The 23072-nt window shown below is 37.6% G+C and overlaps 1 protein-coding gene across 1 annotated transcript; it reads right to left on the reverse strand.

The window, feature by feature from the left end:
• Positions 1–237: 237 nt before the first annotated feature.
• Positions 238–22835, reverse strand: LOC121873238 (dynein axonemal assembly factor 5-like). The gene is made up of 10 exons (XM_042376624.1): positions 22181–22835; positions 19806–19986; positions 14110–14252; positions 13560–13792; positions 12338–12857; positions 9796–9978; positions 5328–5450; positions 3388–3534; positions 2859–3050; positions 238–2059 (listed from the first exon to the last, which is right to left on the reverse strand). The coding sequence occupies exons 1-10, from the start codon at positions 22803–22805 to the stop codon at positions 1926–1928; spliced, it is 2481 nt and encodes an 826-aa protein (XP_042232558.1). The 5' UTR covers positions 22806–22835; the 3' UTR covers positions 238–1925.
• Positions 22836–23072: the final 237 nt, after the last annotated feature.

The raw sequence follows: 23072 nt of genomic DNA on the forward strand, positions 1-23072 counted from the left end.
GAAGGATTTTCTGGTCCCTCTAGTGATAAGTAGCCTGATGTATGGCATTATATGGTCTGAGTAGTGTCCCTTCCACCTGTTGCGAAATTGTAAATAGTCATAAATGAATGCTGTGTCATCATGTTATTCCATATAGAATTATAAAGTGATTGCAATTCTTGAATATAAACATAAGAGCTTTAATGATGGAAAAGTTTTGTACGTTTTTTGGGGGATGATTATATATTATATATACTGTATGTAAGAATATTTAATAGATTTGTTTGAATTCAGAGGAAGTACAGTGTCTCCATTTGGCTTATTCAAGTGACATATACAGTATTCTGGAGGAAAATTTTTAGTAACCATGGATGAACAATACAAAAAAAACTGGGAGTAAAATATATTCTGCATGTTACTGACAGAACACCATGAGGACTGAAGGGTTAGAGCTGTGATAATGCACCAGTTTCAGCTTATCATCAAGAGCTGCTGTATGAGCCTGCCATTTAGATACATTGATGATACATAGATGCTTTACCTTGGTTCTTAATCAAAGCACAAATATTAATTCCGGAACAGCTGTTCGTAATCAGCACATAAAAGGGATATTAAACATTAATTACCAAAACAAGACGTTTGTTTTGCGAGATGAAGGCAATAAAATCTTTATTCGTTATGAACTGGAATATAAGTTTTTTCTACAGTAACAAAAAAGTAATTTAGAACTTGGGTGCATTTTTTATTGTATTAATCTTCCCTATGTATGCCTAAAAGAGTATAGCCTTACTCAAGCTTCAAACAGATATGTGCCACCACCAGTTCAAAAGATGCTAAACATGCAAGCTTTGTGACTCCAAAACCCATGTGCTTTTCAGCCTATCTTGGACTTCACAAATCGCATTGTGGTTTATGCTCCCATGAGTATGAAACACAGTTGTAGATGACACCAACCTTGTATACCACAGGTCCGCAGAGTGATGCTCCATATTCTCTGCTTAAAGATCTTTAACAACATTCTAGAGATAGTTAACATTCACTTATAGCTATCTACGTGCTTAACAATACCTGTTTAACAAGTTTTAAATATTAAAATGATACAAGCTAAAAGTGCTTTATAATTTAGATCCTTGTTACTACCATCCATTTCCCATAATTAAGTCCAGCTGAAGTTTTGCACAAAATCAAGTTATTCTGTTTTAATGAGGAAATAATTTCAATCCCTTGAAAATTGTGCCTTATAATAGATGATCCATGGAAGATGCTTATCATATTAAGAACATTTGTGTGACAAGAATAAACAGTAACCTGCCACCCACTTTCTGCATGACATAAGGTACAGAAAGCAACTGCTGAAGCCAACTCAAGGTTTGCTAGTTGTCTAAGCCATATCCATAATGTACATATTGTGTTAGTAAAGTTGTCAAAACCCTTGCAATTTCATATCTTCTATGGCTTTTAGCCCTATTATTTATTGTTTTTCCCCAAGAAGTAACAGTTTACTTAATTCATTTGTGACACTATTATTTATGTACCATACAGATTAAAATTAATTAACTCTAGCCATTCTCTACCTTATCCTACAGCTCTGATTTTAAGTAACCAATATTGTCTAAAAGGTGTAATTCAATGAACTTGGGAAAATTTTTGAAAATACATATTTGAAAATTACACCTGGCACATTACCGCTTTAGTCTTTCCAAGTAATTCTTTAATTATCACTAAACTGTATAAATGGATTTTTCTTACTTTACTACAATTTCTGAGAAGCGTTCTCTTATTTATACAATATTTACTTGCATTTTGCCTAAACTACATGTAAATGACATAATCTTGATACCAGAAGCAAACATATGACAAAATATAAATTTACTACATTCATAAAAATAAACCAAAATAAAAATAGGTAAGGTATTACTGTACAATTGTCATTCACATTAATTTACTTACGTCACCTGGAGAGCCTTCAGGGAATCAATGAGCTTACGACAATAGTGAGCATTGCGGTATTTATGTAAATCTTTCTCCAATGTTGTGATGAGCAGGCCAGGACACACACTTCCCATTTTCTCTAGAGTAACTGAAATCAAAAGAGTAGAGTAAATATTACAACATATAAACTTACCTCCACAAACTAATACAGTAAATGAAAATAACATAAAATTTAGATAGTTGACAAAAATGATATCCCCAAAAACCCTCCCAGAGATGGCAGCACCTCCATGGGGCCTCCAAAGGGTGAAAGCACCCCCAGGGGCTTTCTTAGGGGTGGCAGGGCCTCCAGACACCCTCCCAGGGGCGGCGGTGCTTCCAGGGCCCCTTGCAGAGAGGGTGGGACCTTCAAGGACTCTCACAGTAACTATCCCAGTGGTGGCAGCAACCCCAGGGACCTTCCCAAGGATGGCAGCACCCCCAGGGACCCTCCCAGGGGCACATATATTTAGACTCATGTTACTTGACGACTAGTTTTTGGACAATCTATATACAGTATAGTTTTGCCACTGTCTAAGGATTAATATTTTCAAAGCTAATTAATTAACACTAATTACTGTACTCAATTTTTTTATTCTGAACCTAGATCCTTAACCAGCATGTAAAAGAGTACTATACCAATGTATGAAATTTTATGAAAATGGGTAATAGGTCAGACGTCATTTTCACAGTAATATGTCCTTTTCTGGAACTGAAAACTAATGTGTTTAAAGCATCAATATAGAGAAAATGTATATAAAGGTGGTTTAAAACTTACGGACACAGCGTAATTGACATTTGAAGTACTTCAAATGTCTTTTCATTATTTTAAGGCTCATTAATTAACAAAGAGCAGCATAATTCCTTAATTTCTATATCCATTTTCCACCTTAAACATAATCACTCACATAACACAGCTTCTTGTAGTTTAGCATCAGGATCATCAAGGAAGATCACCGCAGCATCGTAAAGGTCTTGTAGTCGGGCTGTGTGCAGTATGGGATCGTATCTGTTGGGCAAGTTATTAAACAACTCGGCTAAAACACGAGCTGCCTTTAGTCTTATCTGTGGTGCCACGTCATCAAATCTCTTCACTAGTTCTGTTGAGGAGAAGAATGGTGATGTGTTATGTGACCAGAAGTAATAGAGAAGGCTATTAACTCTATACCTACAATACATTTAAATGCCCATACCTACAATACATTTAAATACCCTACTAATATAAAGACATCAGGTTTAGTAATCACAAAAAAGTATATTATTATTAAGTCAAACATGGGAAATGGCTGTAAAACTGATGATGAGGATGATAAAGATGATGATGATGACGATGATGAGGTCACCTTCTGAACTAGAACACTGATACACTGTAGAAATGGCGTGCAATCCTTCACAGTATAACTATCAGTACAGTATCGGAGAGAGGGATCAACTTACTATCAGCAAATATATGTAAGGTTTCTGAATCGATTATCTGAGGATAGCTGACGATAATGGCGTATATCACGTCACAGGTGAAGAGGCGGGTGTCTTCCGCGTCATCCTCTATCAATGCTGGGATGATGGCTGAACACTTCTTAAGCTCTGCAAAAAAGATAAAAAGATTCTCCTTGAGTAAAAAAGAATGAAACACAATAGAGACATAAAATGGAGAATGAATTTTGTCTCCACACTATCTCATTCTACTGCAAATTATTCTCTTACAGGTTGCACTTCAAATATCCGAACATCTGTTATCCAAAAACCCAGAACAAAAATTGAGGCCTACACAGCATTTCCAAATCTTTAATTGTAGATAATATTTGGAGCAAGTGTACATAAATAAATAACTGTACTGTTTTTGTTTTTGTATTATTATTAACCTTATTCATTATTTTACATACTTAGTTGAATTTCAGTTTACCATTATCATACAGAACAGGTAAACCTCAATAAGCGATGTCTTGTTCAGCGATATTCAGCTTTAACGATGGTCATGAATTAAGACCATTTTGCAACATTAATGATATCCGTCAATATTCATTGGTTGTAAAAGTATTTTTTAAACTCTAGTGCAAACTATGGGTTGCATATACAGTACAATACTCAAATTAATCGCTGTCTTGCAAGGATTCCAGCAATGCAAATTATATTTTTTACATTAAGTCAGCGACATTTTCTGAGGAAAAAATATTTAACCCTATGCACCACCATAGGTAACGCAGCTCTCACTGCACTTGTCAGCCGCGGTAATATCTAGCCGTGTGCCGCCACATGGCCAGCCTACACACTACAGTCCTGCGCCTGGTTCTTTATTGATCGCATCTACCCGTCATCGTGTAGCTCCATGATTATCGTTCAGCATCGTTGGCTGTATGTACTGAACATTGTACTTATCATCGGTGCTTTTTTTTTCTTATAGTGAGAGGACAGCAATAACAATTAGACTGAATGGTGTTATGGTGACTGTGAAGTGATATATTTTTTTTTTTTGACTGTAAAGTGTTTTGCCTCTGGTTTCTTGAACATGTGATCTGTGTTGGCCGATATCATTGTGCTTGCGTTGTCATCGCTGTTTTTTTTTCTCACAGTTAAGGGCTTTTGCTCTGTGTTAGTGACAGATGATAACCAGGTTTGTTCTTCATGATGTGCTGAGTGTTGTTTAATTATTTTCTATTGATTTCATAAGTGTTGATTTTTTTTTTGTCAGTGATACATGTATGTTTGGGGACTGGCTGGGAACGTATCCCATTGAACCTCATGTTATAATGAGCCTGATCTATGACATCTTCCTAAGCAATAGATTCTACAGGAAACTAACCCCATCGTTTATCAAGGTTTAACTGTATTCTATTTCGTGCTTACTGAAATACAGTATTAGGGTTCTTTTATAATGACTTTCAGTTACCAAAATGGCTCAGGTCCCAAGCATTTCAAATTTTTAAAGTGCAATTTGTACCCAAATTAAGTTCTTTGGATAAAAAAATAAGAATACCTGCCTGATCACTATAAATCTTGCATATCCCCCTCCCAAAGTTACATAAAGCAAATGATGATTATCCTCACATCTATACCTAAACCAGCTGTTAGAACTACCAGCAACAATCCTCACTTTACTTTTACCAAACATCTTCATTATAACTAATTGCTCGACTGAAAGTATAATATAATCTAACTACCCTGTAGTAATAAAATACTGAAGCCCCTCTTGATAGAGTATATATAACACGGATTTAAACAAAATCACTGTAAATGCAGATAAAAATACACTGAAAATTTAAAATATTCTCTATAGGGTTAGGAAGGAAAATAAATAAATAAAAAAGTATAACTTATGCACCAAAATGGAATTCAAAGTTTCAAAACCCATAATAAAGAGCTACTTGAGGACTCTTAACCTTCAACCATGCGGGCTTCTCTCACACACACTCTACATACAGCCTCCAGACAGGCCACGGAGGCAGTTCTCAGGGTGTCCGCCGTGCGTCCAGCGTGCCACGGCAACAACACGGCAATACACTCTGAAACATACCAAAAATATTCCTTTGATGATTAATTATTATATAAGGTAACAATTAAATATCTATCTATCTATACATCTGCTGTATCTACTTATTTATTTATCTATCTATATGAATGTATACCCTCGATAACTTGGGATTTAATAACTCGTCATTTCATATAATTCAGCATGGATATGGTCTCGGAATGTATTAGTATAACTCAGGAAATGCCATGATATATAAAATTATCCGGGTAAATCACGGCATATCTGGTCACCTGCATCACCTACCATGCCTCTGTGTCACCTACCAAACTTCTGTGTCCCCTACTAAGATAAATATTTTTGTTTTTGTTTTTTGTGGGAGGAGGTGGAGGGTGGTGCCTCGATAAGTCGGAATTTGGGATAACTCGGCAAGGCCAGAGCCCCATATGTGCCGAGTCATCAAGGATTTAATGTATGTACTGTATGTATATACTGAATGTATGTATGTAAATTTCAAAATATGGTCCACGATTCGATTGCGGGGTAATTAGTGGCTGTAACGATGCTTGGAAAATTTAATGATATTTGTCAATGCTAATTACTCGCCAAGTATGGGTTTCCAGTTTGTTAAACCCAAAATTAGATTTTGTTGAAAATTACATTATAGATACAGGTAGTCCTCGACTTACGACTTACTCGACATACGAGAGCGTGGCGTGGGCTGGGCCGCCTCGTGGTGTACAGCGTCCACGCCATAGTGCGCTCAGTTGGTGTTTGGCCGTCGTTGTTGTCGGTAGTGATCGAGCAGTGTACTGACACTAGTTTTAATATTTTTGGTTCTTATTCCCTTTAAAATGACTGGCAAGCGTAAAAGTGAGAGTTCTGGTGGTCAGAAGAAACAAATGGCAGAGGCATTTGCTACTATTAATAAGGGGATGTAAATGTTTGACGAAATGGATCAAAATGTTGAGCGTTTTGCAAAAGTTGACAGAATGATCCAAGATGCACTTGCTTGCTACAGGGATATTTACAATGAAAAGAAAAGGCAAACTGTGCAGTCAAAATTGGACATATATTTTAAAGTCCCCCACTGTTGTCTCCTCACGCCCCACCAGTGCTGCCTCTTCACTCCCTAAAGATGATCCAATACCTTCAACAAGCAAGTATGTTAGCCTGTCTTTAGAAAGCAAAATTGATGACTCACCCAGCCCTGTCTCCTCCACTCTCCTTCATCCAATTAATGTAGTCGCCATGTTTAATTAAAAAATTATTGGGGCCCTGTGTGCATTCAGCTGACTACATTAAAGGTAAGTGCACAGTAACACTGTATCATTCTTCATTATTGATTACTTTTACTGCACTGTATTTCATTTTAGATTTACTATGTATTAATTTTTGTATTTTCGACTTACGACCTGGATTTGGGTCCCTAACCCCATCATAAGTCGGGGACTGCCTGTACTCCTGAGCATGCCATGTATGTATATATATGTATGTATGTATGTATGTATGTATCTGAAGTATCTATCTATGTATCTGTACAGTACAACTATACTTCAATAATTAATGCAGCCCATTATTCTATTGAGCTGGAGTCACAGGCGTGAGCCTCTTCCAGAAGATCATCTGTGAGTATCTGTGAGTATAGTGTATCTTTCCAGCCATATTAATCTTGAAGAAGGTTCGAACAGTCAATTGGACATTTGGAGAAGTTTGTTCGTATGTCTGAAGCATTGTAAGTCAAATGTTCCTGCAGTGGAGATGAAAGTCTGTTATATTGAGAGTCCATATATGTAAAACCTCCATCTAATGAACTATATTGAAGTTGATATTGAAACAGTTTATTTAGCTAGGAGAACACAGATACAGAGTCAATTAAAAATCATAATATTAACATGGCTGAATCAGTTGAGAGCCTGAGCTCTCTTGTAGGCACCTGATGTATACTGTACAGGTACTCTCCGACTTGCGACCTACTCGACTTACGTCCATCCGCACTGACAACCTGCCTCAGTTGTACCAAAATTTGGTCAAATTACATATTTTCGAGTCCCAAAGTCAGTACACAGACAAAATTTTCATCTGTAATTCACTTTAAAATGGCTGGCAAGCTTAAAAGTGAGTGTTTCATGGTGCTGAGAAGAAATAGAGACCCCCATTCTCGATTTTCCATGTGTTATTTAAGCATTTCTGACTTACGACCATTTCGACTTACAACCTGGATGTCGGTCCCTAACCCCTTTGTAAGTCGGGAGTACCTGTACATTTATCTCAAGGAAGTATTATGTAACATTTAGTTTCATCTGGAATAGTACAATAGCATGGTGGTGATAAGAAAATATCAGAATGTTACCACGGTTACCACTTCGATATTTATTTTTTTTTTATTTTTTTTTTACACTTATATTATAAGTACAGTGGGGTATGCTATAACGAACGTAATTGGTTCCAGAACCTCGTTCGTTATAGGATTAATCCGTTCCAGGCCCCCAAATACAACCACTTAACACTGAAAAAATTCTGTGGAAAATGTAAAAAATACGGTACTTTATCTTACCTTAGTGTTATTCAGCATGCAGGTACCCCTAAACACTGGCACATCACTATCACTTCCACTGGGAGTCTTGGCTTTAAGGTCCTCAAACAATTGTCTGGCCTTCTCACAAATTATAGCTTCAGTAATGTTACCACCTGCCATTTCTTTCTCCTTTATCCACACTAAGAGTAAATTTTCCATCTCTTCAATCACATTACACTTTGCTTTGCTAAGTCTAAAGATTCCCTTAGCCACTTGCACAGTTTTTAACTCCTCTTTATTCTTCAAAATCGTACATATAGTCGATTTAGCCATCCCATATTCATCACTAAGTTTCGCAATGCTTCTTCCATTCTCACGTTTCTATATAATTTCTTTCTTTGTTTCAAGGGTTATTAGCTTTCTCACTCGCTTTGGACGACTCATTCTTACAATTGTATACTTGTATAACAAAATAGTTATACAAATAACGCGAATTTCCACATCAAAAGACGAAATTTCAACAATAACAGTGGTGCACTGGCTACACAATGAGACAAAGATGGCGCCTGACGCTCTTGTTGTGGGTCGCGGTACAACAATATTCATGTGCCAGGCGAAATAGTCCCGTATTCATCAGCGTTCGTTGTAGGAGTTGCGTTCGTTATAGCATTCTCAATTTTATAGGTAAAACCGTTCGTTATAGGAATATTCGTAGTAGGATCCGTTCGTTATAGCATACCCCACTGTATTGTACAGTACATACAGTACATAATTTACAATAGAATTAAAAAACATAAATATATTGAGGGAAGCAGTACAACATGGGTTGCATTAAGGTGGAACAAGAGGAGAGAGCTGTCAGGATTATGTCTAGTTGGCAAATATATTTATTGCAATAGTAATTTCTATCTATCTACATGATAATTTCTGATAAAACCGTTTTGGTGGTACGATTAAAGCAGGTACAGTGATATCCCCATTAGCCGGAACAATTGGTGCAGAGCACTTCTGGGAAAGAGGGATTTCTGGATAACGAGATGACTCTCTCAAAGCCGGAAAAAAATCCCTGATCCCCGGAATTTTCAGGAATTTTCCGGGTAATGGAAAAATTTTCTCGGAAGTTCCAGAAATTGCCCATTACATCATCTCTCAAACCCGGAAAATTATCCCTCATCATTGCTGTGAGAGTGAGTGACTGTCGAGTGTGATACATGATACCGCACTGTTTATTGACTTCACTGTGAATGGTTTGTATGTGGGTTCTCCAGCTAAGTTTCTCATCAACAATGACCCTAAGGAATTTAGTATTTTGCTCACGTTTGATGATTGTATTACCAAGGTACTGGGGATACAAATCTTGGGGTAAGTTTTTCCTTCTGTGAAAGATCGTGACGTGGGTTTTTTCGAGGTTTAAGGTCAGTTTATTACGTATTACCCAGGTCCTGACTTTAGTCAATTCAGTGTTCATAGTTCTCATCAAGGAATGGAGATCTGAGTTGCTGGCATAGAGATTACTACCGTCTGCAAATAAGTTGTGTTTTATGAGTGTGCTGGCGAGGACTATATCGTTTATGTACACCAAAAACAGTACTGGAATGAGAATGGAACCTTGAGGGATGCCATACAAAATTGGTGAGGAGTCAGATTGATGATTAGTATAGCAGACATACTGTTTCCTATTAAACCGATATGAGGGAAACCAATTGTGGGACAGGCCCCTAACATGATAGTCCATTACATCGAAGGTCTGTTATATTGGGAGAGAAGTCTGTTATGTGGAGGTCTCACTGTATGCAGAGGAGTACCTGTACGCTATGTCATGTCTTAATCCTACATTACAATACCAATCATTTATACCAACCTGACAGTAGAATAGGAAGCCACTGCCCAAGCTGATCATGTGACTCAAGAGGATGATCATCGTGAAGGAGAAGGCCCCTCAGCTTAGTTAAACAGCGTAAACTAACAAAAGAGTCGTGCTTCCTGGGTACACACTCTGTCAGTAGTTGGACAAAGAGCTCCAGTTCATATCCTATAGCTTGGCCTGAAAACATAATAATAATACAGTACGTAATGATAATACTGTAATAATAAAAATAATAATAATAATAATAAATATATAATTTATAATAACAATAATAATACTGTAATAATAATAGCTAACAATAATAATAATAATAATATTAATACAGTAGAATCCAGATAATCTGGCACCAATGGGGATTGACAAGTGCTGGAAAAAGAGATTTTCCGGTTAGCTAAAACAAACTCCCGGAATCCCCAAATAAATCCTACAATGCACAGTGCTACAGGCTAACGTCACAAACTCGTGTCTCAGAAGAAAAGACTTCTCTAACACTTATTCCACTCTATAAAAATGGTGTGGCTTAGAAATAAAGAAAATTTAATACAAGTATAAAACTATAAAATAGAAAAATTAAGAGCATGGGAACTGAATGTGTGTGGAGGCGGTGGGCTACTACTGTACTGCATCACTGACTCGTCAGCCCACTCGCCATGTTTATTATTACATGTAATGAAACTATCAAAGTCGTCAAAAAATCATTACAATACTGTACCTTAATGCAGCCCAGAAAAAAATGAAAAAAAAAATAAATAATAAGAAAAATGAAGAGCATGGGTGTGTATATGTGGGAAGAGAATGTGTGCGGAGGCAGTGGGTTATAACAGCATGGCAGCGCTTCCTCCCACGTGATGTCATGGTATACACGCAGCCACATGCCTGTGAGTCAGCTAGGTAACTACCTGGCTGAACTGTGTCATGCTGCCCAGAGGATGTTTTGAGTGTGGAAGGAGCTATTTTTTGTACACAATATACCGGTAACTGGGATTCTACTGTAATAATAGCTAACAATAATGTCAATCATAATAATACTGTAATATAGTACTAATAATAAATATCATAATAATAATAGACTGTAATACTACTACTAATAATAATACACTAGAAGAAAAAAGAGAGCAGATAAAAAAGAATTATAAAACACAGACTCCATTCATTGTGTCCTTAAATCATTCTCACAGCAGCCATAACCAAGGTGTTCTTCTCACACAACAAGGCCTCAAATATATACAATATCTGTCCTATCTCTCTAATATTTCACACAGTCTTGCATCACCCATCACCAGTAACCTCACTCCTTTTAAGTTCTTTCCCCCAAAAAAAAACCAACAACAAAAACACCATTTTCTCTTGCCGTTCACGTAGTATTACTTCTGGTTATCCATACTCTCCCCTTCCTTCCTTCACTCTTCTCTTCTATGCATCCTTCACTCCTTCTATCCATTTACCGTACACACGGTAAAAAAACTACCGTACAGGTGGTGTCCGATGATTTTCCAACTGAACATTCCCGTTGTCTCGCGAGGGTTGGTAGGCCTGAATGTGAGACATTTCATACTTAATTTAGTAGGCCGAAATTAGTTATTTCATTGACAATATTGAATTACTGTACTGTACTTTGTTACAATATGACTGGAAAATGTCAGTACGTGTATACTGTATCTAAATAAGTTAAATTGTACGTGATTTTAAATGTTCCACACACCGTGGACTACAGTAACCATGGAAGTGGATGAGTTGCCATAAGGGAATGCATTATATGTTTGGCAGGATTAGTGGATATAGTAAAGGTATAAGATTATTTTGCAACCGAATTTCGAATCTGTACTTGTATTGCTACTTAACTTTGGGCTAATGCCACATTATGTCATTCTTTATTCATATCAAAAAATATACCAAGCTGTTCTGAAACAGCTGAATAGCTCCACAGTTTCACATGCCTTCATAATGGAACCCGGGCCCAACGACGTTTTACCACACGGTCGATAATTCCGGAAAGTCTAGTACAGTACTGGGTTTCGTTTCAGAGTGCCGATCACTTGTTTCTAGCACGTGTGGCCGAACCCAAACACAAGTAGGGTTACCAATGTGAGGGATACCTCAGGGGCCTTTTTGAAACACTTTGTTTGTGGTGTCAGTTTGTTTCGCGCAGGAATTGTAACGGTAGTTTTTTTACCGAGTGAACATTCACTCCACCTGAGCAAATTTTTGGTTCTCTCTCTCTCCCTCTGTCTAAAAGTCTTGCTTTTCAAAAAATTTTCTCTTCTTTATGTATTTCTTATTCTCTGTAGTGTCCTGTTCACCCCAAATCATTCCTGTCATGTCTACTTCGCTTCTTCCTCGCCCATCCACAGTCCATGCACCATACCCATACAAACAAGTGGATGACCAATTTGACACTGCCATGCTAAACACTTATACAGGTTGAATAGACGGCAAGACTTCATGTTGACTTTGATGACTAAAATGTACAATAGCTAATTACAAAAAAATAAAATGTGAGCTACGGTATTATAAAGCCTGACGGACACCTCCTTACCTGCTAGTTCCATCAGTCCCACAAACATCAGGAACTGGGGAGTAGTCTCAGTCCAGCAACTAGCAGATGGCAGAAGAGTCTTAAAGGTCGCATGTAGATGCTTTCGGTACAGTCCGCCTGTTTCCGCACATCCAGTTTTTCTTGCTAAAATATCCAGTTGATTTAGAGCCGAGTTGACGATACAGTTGACTTCAGACGACGATGCGACAAACAATAGAATATGGAAAATGTCAAAACTACTTTCGCTTACGTCGCACTTTGTTATTATCACTTGTGTCAGCTGAAGAAGTGCTCCCTGGTGTTCGTGATGAGATACAAAAGCTACACCCTCAGAGGCAACTGTGTTCATGATCTCTTTGACATTATCTTGAAGCTGAGAACTCGCTGTACCTTCCACCAGAGCGGCTAATATAGTTAAAGGCCGCTCCCCCTGTTCACCCATATTCAGCCTGGGCAGGATGAGAGGCAGGTACGTGGATGGAGGTATGAAGTGCCCAAGATATCTACTGCACTCGGTAACCTGTCACAAACCATAATCAATTTAAAATACTGTATGTATAAACAATAATCAAATCATTTTCTCACCAACACAATGAATATATCCTGATTTCTCCCTCCTTACCCTCCCAACATCTGACTTGCCCCAGAGAGAAAACTTTAAAAACCTATCTTTTTATCATATGCATCACCACAGCAACGCAAACCTACTTCACATTTTGAGCATTTGAAGTAACATTAATTCTCTTATTATATTAGTCATTATTAATCATACATCCCAAGTCCGTACATACAAATAAATATCTTTATATGCCAGCACCATGACCAGAGAGTTGTCAAATTTATTTTCAAGATGCAAATACTGTACAGTATACCCTGTACACATTTATCTTAGTTCTTAATTGGCGGCCAAGGATTACTCACACCTCGACCATATACACAAAAATGGTATACAACAAACATGAAACTTCCCCTGATGTTGGCCACCATCCCTGCAGCTAACTTCCACCAACGATGGCCACCATCCCTGCAGCTAACTTCCACCAACGATGGCCACCGTCCCTACAGCTAACTTCCACCAATGATGGCCTCTGTCCCTACAGCTAACATCACCAATGATGGCTGCCAGCCCAACAGCTAGCTTCCACCAATGAGTGCTATTTTTTAATTATTATTCTGAATTTCATGAGGGAGACTTTTTGAGATTCTAATGCATTTCACCAACCTGTTTTACGACACTCTTTTCTTTGTCTCCCGCTGCAAGGTGGAGGCCCACGAGGACCTTCTCTGCATATTGGGTTATTCCCACATCGGCATTAAGGATCAACACAGTCAAGAGTTTAGCTGCCTGGAGCCTAGGTCCTGCCTGCCAGTCGTCCATGTCGGTCATTAAGCCGGGAAGAATGTGATATATAGCACGCTGGACAAGGACTCGACACCCAACACTAGGTCGCTTTTCTGAGGGATGACATACAATATAATGATAACCTATTGTGTTCTAATATAAGATGAGGAATCACAGTATATTTCACCTGATGATCAAACAACCTAATGCTTATGGGGGGTTGGGTTACATTAGCAATACTGTAGTATGTTTAATCAACAAATGACATAATCTGGTGTTCTTAATGTTAATGAGATGCCATTTTTGCTCAAAGATACTTATAACATTTATCTACATAGTCAACAGTCTATGGTATATAAAAAAGAATACATTGTGATTTTTATTTTTATGCCTTTACTTCAAAACTAACAATCTATTAGCAATAGTTTACCTCCTTCTGGGTAGTTTTCTAGAGTCACATCGAAATCAATATCTTGTTTCAAGTGATCAATGTTCTCCTCTTCGTACTTGAGTCCAACTTTCACCCACAGCTCCTCAGCTTTTTGTCTAACGTCATCATCGTCATCCCTCAGCCTGATAGGGAAAATACAGTGCAGTATAGTGTATAAACTGGATGGGGATAATTTCATTACATACATATCAGTACAGTACATAATTACTAAACAGTACAGTGTATATAATTTTCCTTAACTATAAATATTTATCTAATCTCTTCCAAACAGGATTTTGTTTTATTTTTAGACTCATATATATGCTTGTGTTCACCTAATGTTTTGTGATCTATAGCCAGGACATGGATACCACACTGACACACTATAACAGAACCACCTTGTTAGCTATGCCTACTGTGTGTAAAGGAGGTATTGTACTGCTAACAAGCCATCTTCTAAATTATACCCTGGTGCTCTACAGTTAATGCCATCTACAGTACTGTACAGCCAGAGAGACACACATACACATTTTCCCTCAGAACAAGATCACAAAGAAGACTTCATGAAAAATAGGTACTGTATGACTTCCCTGTTTATATCCACACTCAAATAAAAAAAGCTTCCAGAAAAATCAAATATGATGACCTCGTTAATACCCCCCCCCCTCCCACACGTAGCATGTCCACGTCCTCGCGCTGCACATCTTACCAAGACACCAACACACACAGTGGTATACAGGGTGTAGGTATAGCACAAGTGTTGTGTAACACTTAAATTATAATAACCTTCAGTGGCTCCTAGAGGAAGGTCACAGCTTTGGGGTCCCCCAAAATATTGAATTAAAGAATCCAATGACCAGAAAATAGCATAAGAATACAGGTACAGGTACAGTGATCCCTCGGTTAATGAGCGAAACGGTTAACGAAATTTAGGTTAGCGAATTACCTTCCATAAGATTCTTATCTTCGGTTAACGAGCATTGCCTCAATTAACGAATTCCTTACGAGCGCCCCTCCACATGTTTTCGCTTGCACACTAGCTGTCATATTAGTCCGCCAATACAGTAATCGGTTCTAGGGCTTAAATTCCTTACTATTTTAGAAAATATCAAGAAGTTTGTACTATTCAATAATTTTAAAAGTTTTATACAGTGAACCCTCACTTTACGCGGTCAATTGAACCCACGGCGGCCCGCGTAAAGTGAGAAACGCGTAAAGTGAACAACATAACATATGGGATTAATTGAAATAGAGACCGGGCCGACCCACAAACTCCACTTTTTGACGACACACAACTATGTTGTAGTAAAAATTTTATCTTAACTTTATGATGGTATGCACACATAATTAATAATTAAGAGAAATATCAATAATATTAGGCTTTTTAACACTTACATTAGTAGAAAAGATGGCTGGGCACACGGGGATGGGCGGTTGGTTCCGAGGCAGAGGGCAGATTATTGGCCCTCACCTGTATCACTTGTATCAATTGTATCACTATCCACCACAGAGGCTTGCAGGGCCTCTTTGTCAAACCCCTCAAAGTCCATATAAGTCCATATCCTCACTATAATTATCACTATCACTGACTTGGGCCGGCTGTGGTGGGTGGCGGGTGAAGAACTCAGTAATTTTTTCATGACTGGGCGACCTTGTGTGCACCCTGCTCGCGCTGCTTACACAACATGGCGGATGGCGGGAGAGGGCGGGAGGTTTGGATCCAAAAATGGCGCGGCTCGCCAGCCGCTCTCCGCGTAAAGGGGTACACGCACCGTGGAATGTGAGCATTCCTGTTTCGGCAGGGTACCGCGTAAACGTGGAAACGCGGAATGTGGGACCGCGTAAAGCGAGGGTTGACTGTACACTTTTTTCGCAGAATTGAAATTTAAGGGGTTTAACTAATTAAGTACTTTCAGAATAACACACAAACCCTAAATCACACCTTGGAAATTCATAGTTGAAGAGTAATTAGCATTGAAAAATGTCAGTAAAATCTTTCAAGGGTCATTTTGGCCACTAATTACTCTGCAATCGAATCGTGGACCACATAGTCATATCAGCAAGCTCAAGAGTACCCATACTGTGGTCCCTCAGTTAACGCGCACAATCCGTTCCAGCAGGTTGCTCGTTAACCGAACCAATTGTTTCAATGGGATTTTGGGTAATTGGTTCCAGCTCACCGAAAATTGCCTAAATTCAACAAAAAAGGTAGAAAAGTACACTTACTTTGAGGTGTGTATGTACAGTAGAAGGCTCCTGGATGATGATGATGGGAATTAGAATGAGGGTGGAGGAGAAGGGAGAAGAGAAGGCATTGGGGTGGAAGAGAAGTCTCCCCAAGGTGCCATTTCACCAATAAAATTTTAGTTCTCTTGGTTTAATTCAAGATTATTTTCCTTAAATCAACACTGCACTGCATTATATATTGTCAATATGTAAATTAAATTTCAAAATGACCAATAATTTGCATGCAAACACAGAAAAAAGCGTTTAGTTGAAGAGAGTCTCCTCCTAGTCACAGGCGTGGCATTTGACATTATTAGGGACCTGCCACTCTTTGCCATAAACAGATAAAATGTACCGGGAACTTTCCCCCCACACACTCATCATTCTCTCACTTTATGTAACTTGACAGAACCTATGACCCTTCAGGCTTTTACGCCCTTAATGTACGAGTCATAAAGGCAAGTATGAACTTTTCATACTTCCCTGTTGGGCGCTGTAAACGCTTGTGCGCTTCACCTTGCACAGGATGTAAGGGGGTGCCCAATAAACTAGCCCCCTCGGGGGCAAATCTGAATCTGAAGAGAGTCTCAAGCAAGAGGTTCCCGCCACTGAAAAGAGAGAGAGACTGGCGCCTGTTTGGTGTGTTGCCAGGCTGGATGGCGCGCATGAAACTAGTGTCTTTACCTTCAATTAAGTTCAATAATTGTTACAATGACTAAAAAATTTAATATTAAACTTTTAAAATTATTGAATAGTATAAACTTCTTGATATTTACTAAAATGGTAAGGAATTTAAGCCCTAAAACCGATTACCGTATTGGCAGACTAATACTACAGCTGTACCGCCAAATGTAAGCGAAAACATGTTGAGGTCGGCTCGTAAAAAACTCGTTAATCGAGGGATTGCTCGTTAACCGAAGTTAAGAATCTTATGGAAGGTAAATAGTTAACCAAAATCTCGTTAACCGAGGCGCTCGTTAACCGAGGAATCACTGTGGTGTGATTTTCAGCAAAATCTAATTTTTTGCCCAAAACCACCAAAAATGTAAGCCTTTCACCTTACAAAATTTTTGACCAAAATATACGTTTTTTGCAGAATTGAAATATAAGAGGGTTAACTAATTTAGTACTTTCAGAATAACACACAAACCCTTACCCCGGTAATCACACCTTGGAAACCCATAGTTCATGAGTAATTAGCATTGAAACATGTCAGTAAAAGGGTCATTTTGGCCACTAATTACTCTACAATCGAATCGTGGACCACATATTCATATCAGGAAGCTCAAGAGTACCCATACTGTGATTTTCAGCAAAATCTAATTTTTGGCACAAAACCACCAAAAAGGTAAGTCTTACACCTTACAAAATTTTTAACCATAATATACTTTTTTTGTAAAATGATATTTAAGGGGCTTAACTAATTAAGTACTTTCAGAATAACACAGAAACCCTAAATCACACCTTGGAAACCCATAGTTGATGAGTAATAAGCATTGAAAAATGTCAGTAAAATCTTTCAAGGGTCATTTTGGCCACTAATTACTCTGCAATCGAATCGTGGACCTCACATTCATAATCAACAAGCTCAAGAGTACCCATACTGTGATTCCAGCAAAATCTAATTTTTTGCCCAAAACCACAAAAAATGTAAGTCTTACACCTTGCAAAATTTTTGACCTAAATATACTTTTTTCGCAGAATTGAAATATAAGGGGTTTAACTTATTAAGTACTTTCAGAATATCACACAAACCCTAATCACACCTTGGAAACCCATAGTTGATGAGTAATTAGCACTGAAACATGTCAGTAAAATCTTTGAAGGGTCATTTTGGCCACTAATTACTCTGCAATCGAATCGTGGACCACATACAGTGATCCCTCGGTTACGAGCGCCTCGGTTAATGAAATTTCGGTTAACAAATTACCTTCCATAAGATTCTTAACTTCGGTTAACAAGCATTCCCTCGATTAACGAATTCCTTACGAGCGCCCCTCCACATGTTTTCGCTTGCACACTATTTGTCATATTAGTCCGCCAATACAGTAATTGGTTCTAGGGCTTAAATTCCTTACTATTTTAGTAAATATCAAGAAGTTTGCACTATTCAATAATTTTAAGTCTTACATTAAAATTTTTAGTCATTTTAACAATTATTTAACATAATTTAAGTACAGTACAGGGAAACTAGTTTTTAGACCGCCAAACAGCCTGTAAACACACCATACAGGCGTCAGTCTCTGTGTCTTTTTAGTGGAAGTAACATCTTGCTTCAGACTCTCTACAACATAAACGCTTTTTTCTGTGTTTCCAGTCAAATTATTGGTCATTTTGAAATTTATTTTACATATTGACAATATCTTATGCAGTGCAGTGTTGATTTAAAGAAAATAATCTTTAATTACACCAAGTGAACTGAAATTTTATGGGTGAAATGGCGCCATGGGGTGACTTCTCTTCCACCCCAATGCCTTATCTTCTCCGTTCTCCTCCACCCCCATTCTAATTCCCATCATCATCATCCAGGAGCCTTCTACATACACACCTCAAAGTAAGTGTACTTTACTACCCTTTTTGTTGACTTTAGGTAATTTTCGGTGAGCTGGAACCAATTACCCAAAAACCCATTGAAGCAATGGTTTCGGTTAACGAATTTTTCGGTTAACGAGCAACCTTCTAGAACGACTTGTGCCCGTTAACCGAGGGACCACTGTACTGTATAAGAAAATTAATATAAAAGCTAAGATATGAGTCCCGCACAGCACACATATACAGTACATGGGTTTACAGGCGATAATGTCCATCCCCTTCTAAACCAGCCAATAGTCACCATGGTTACCCAGCTTATGTATCTGAGACTATTCACAAAAACCATTAATGATGATTGATTCTCAAAACCCCCTTCTTATGAGTGAAGGTCAGTAGATAGCATTGTTCGCTGCCCTCTACCTGGTGATGTGAGAGTGCAGCATGAAGATGGGAGTCACAAATACTGGTTGAATGATTCCTAAATATACTACTTTCTATGATCAACTCCAGGCAGGTAATGGTCAGTCTGGGGGACTATTTAAAAGAAGTTACAGCAAAACCACTATATTATGAATTTCTCTTACCATATAATCTGTCAGATGGAGGGTTTTCACACCTAACGATCCCTTGATAAAACAGACTTTTATCTCTATACTGTATAGTCCATTAAATAGAGGTCTCACTGTATATCGTTCTGGCTTTAAAGGTTATTGTTTGAAGAAAAATATAGCAATGTAGTCAAGCATCAGACAATCAAGAGTTTTCAAGATCAACAAAAAGTGGGATAGACAGTTGATAATAATGACATTATGTCTAACTGGGTGATGCATAAGTAAAACATCACCAATGAAACTCTGAGACAACAAGGTGGCACCGTCATATTCCATTACACAATACAGTATTACAAAATGATCTCAAATCTTCTCCACAAATATTACCCAAAGAGTATCAAGGGTAGAATGCGATGCCAGTATGAGTATCTGTCAGGCATGTTAAGGGCCAGGGCTCCACCGACTTCCACAAGAGCCTCACGAACTTGTGGCAGATCCATTGCACACTGGGCGAGGGGACCGCTGACGTCCTGGATGATCTTACTGTCTCCATACAATAGAAGATCACCTGAAAAATAATAAAGTACAATAAGCCTTTTACAAAATATTTTCTTAACCATATCACAACTGCGCAGGTACTTGCAAGTTTTAATCACATAAAATAAAAATCTCTGTAATACTATATAATTATAACTACAGTACAGAAGTGATACAGTTCAAACTTAATACTGTAACCCCATAACTGTGACGGATACAGCACACTAGATTTATTATACTATCTCAATAGACTCCCACAGGTGCACCATGTTCTGTCTATACCTGTACTGTACAGTATAATAAAAATTTACACCATTACGCTTTAAAATGGGTCAGATAAGTTATGGACACACGGTATATTTGAAGAGTTAGTTCAAGTACAGTACTATATTCCCTGTCTGGAACTCTCCTTGGACAATGTATCGAAGCATTCTGGGATACTGTACAGTATTCATTTGTGTTATACAGATCAGAAGCCATATGATGCACTGTGTATATATATATATATATATATATATATATATATATATATATATATATATATATATATATATATATATATATATATATATATATATATATATATATATATATATATATATATATATATATATATATATATATATATCCTTTACTGTACCTCCAACCAAAGATGCATTTTGTCTCCCCATACTCCATAACTCATTTCAGAGGATAATACAGGACATGGAAATAAAAAATAAATAAATAAAAAATAATGAATATGAGACCCTTAAGACAACTGAATTAAATAAATGCCTGGAGAGGGAGATGAGGCGAATCCTTCCTGCAACAGATGGGACATTAATACCCTGTAAAGTACAGTACAGTAAACATGTCCTAAAACTGTACCAACAAACCTAACCTAACCTGTAACTATAGATAACATCTTAGACATGTGCTGTTAATATCACATGTAACTTTAGTAGGTGTTTTTTAGTTGATGATACAGTACAAGCCCCACCCCCCTTGCAGCTCAGTGGCTCATACATAATGTTCAATTAATATTGATGTATCACAAATACATTCATATGTAACTGTTAAGGATACTGAGTTCTGGTTCATTTTAATGCCTAATTTAATGTACTGTATGTAAAGATATAACTGCTTGAAAACATTAACTTTTTAAGATGAGCAGAAAAAACAACAACATGGAAATAAAGAATATTTACTGTTAAAGTCTCAAACAAATTCAAGTTTTGGGAGAAGGGAGATTCTTAGCCTCACACCAACAGCTTTGAAAAACACACACAATAGTTATTAATAGTGAAACCTCTATTTAACACACTATAGAGATGAAAGTCCATTATATCAAGGGTCTTGCTAGATGTGAAACCCCCACATAACGGATTATAGAGGTGTAAGTTTGGTTTGTGGTTATATTAGGAAATGTTTACTTGGTACAGTATTTTAATTACTAAGCATTATCTAGAGTGGTAAATAAATGGTGGCGAAGGTGTGGCTATTGGGGGAGGCTGGAGGCCACGTTAAAAAAAAAAAAAAAAAAAATAGATGTACAGTACTAGAAGTTTGTGACTCAATTTCTTTTATTAATGGGGTAAAAAAAATATTTATTTTCTATAAAACAATTCGCTCAGGTTGCCGGTTAAGGGGTGCAGCAATTTGTGAGGAAACAGCTGTTCTTATCATTACTGTATTGTAATTTTTAAGAGGTGACAACTTTTTATTTTAATTACAGTACAATACACTATAAATATTTTTTCAAATTTTTCTCCATTATCATAAATCACTTGTAGTGGGCATGGCATGAGGGATGTGGGAAAATGAGTGATAAAACTGGGTGAAAACTGATCATACGACACTAAAATGATGTCTCTATGTGCTTTGTACGTGAAGAAATTAATTATTTACTGTAAATACAAAAAAATAAAAAATCTGCCAAATCAGCCGAGTTGTCACCTGCTCAGTTTGTTTCCAACCGACCCGATGGTCTGAGTGTACTGTACTCTCACAAAAAAGTAAAATTACACCATAACACATCAACAGAGCTGCTTTCATTGGTTACCAGATATCAAAACTAAGTACCGGTACCGTCTTATATGGCGGGGGTCTGGGGGATCTACTCTCGCAGTTACCGTAATAATAAGAACATGTGAAAAAAAAAGAAAAGAATGAAATCGAATAACTCCTTCTGGTGGCAGAGGTGTTCTCCACTGAAACCTTAATGGGGTCGTAACATTCCTCACCTAAGGCATTTAAACACGATATTCTATTCTTGAACCGTTGGTGAGTCAGGGCCTTCAGGAGTGGCTTAACTAGCGACTCTGACTGCATGTGGAACTTCTCTCTGGTGGCCCTGGTGTAGGCCCTCACACACTCGCTCGCCGCCTTCCTCACATCTGGACTACGATCGACCACAGACTCCTTGAGAATATTGACCACATCATTCATATAAGGAATCATCTTGGCCTCGAATTTTAGAGTTAAACCCATGATGATATTAACCAACAGCAGTCTGACATCTTCACTCTCCTCCATCACAGGAACAACCCCGAGTCTATGATGAATAACAGGGATAATATCAACTAACTGACACTCAGAAACAACACATTCATCAATAAATTTTAGGAGAATAATGGAAACCTTCATTCTAATCACTTCAGACGGATCACCCAGGCTGGTTACCAACAAACTTAAGGAAAACTCGAGAATCTTATCTAATTTCCCTTTATCCACACTTTCCTCATCTTCAAACACTAATTTATAATATTCATCAAATGCCTTTTTTCTCTTGGCTTTGTTAGTATGCTGTAAGTCACTTAAAATGGTGTTAAAGTGTGAGAAAGATCCACCAGCATCCTCGGTCGCCATGGCAGCACCTGAAGTAAACAACTGGGTCCTGTACTAACTGCTTAAGTAATATACCATGCCAAGATATAAGGGTCTATTGCTGATAAAAACGACTAATGAAACAATATAATTATGTGAATATATAATAAAACATATTGTACTTTAAAGGTATCACAAATACCAGTCTAAAAAAGTGAAAATATGAGTAACGTAATAAAAGAAAACTTGTAAGTGTTTCGTATAAATGGGACACTTACCTAAGTTGTATAGAAGCAAAATTGTTATAAT

Source organism: Homarus americanus, unplaced genomic scaffold, assembly GCF_018991925.1.
Source record: "Homarus americanus isolate GMGI-L3 unplaced genomic scaffold, GMGI_Hamer_2.0 scaffold32929, whole genome shotgun sequence".
In the NCBI taxonomy this organism is placed as follows: Eukaryota; Metazoa; Arthropoda; class Malacostraca; order Decapoda; family Nephropidae; genus Homarus; species Homarus americanus.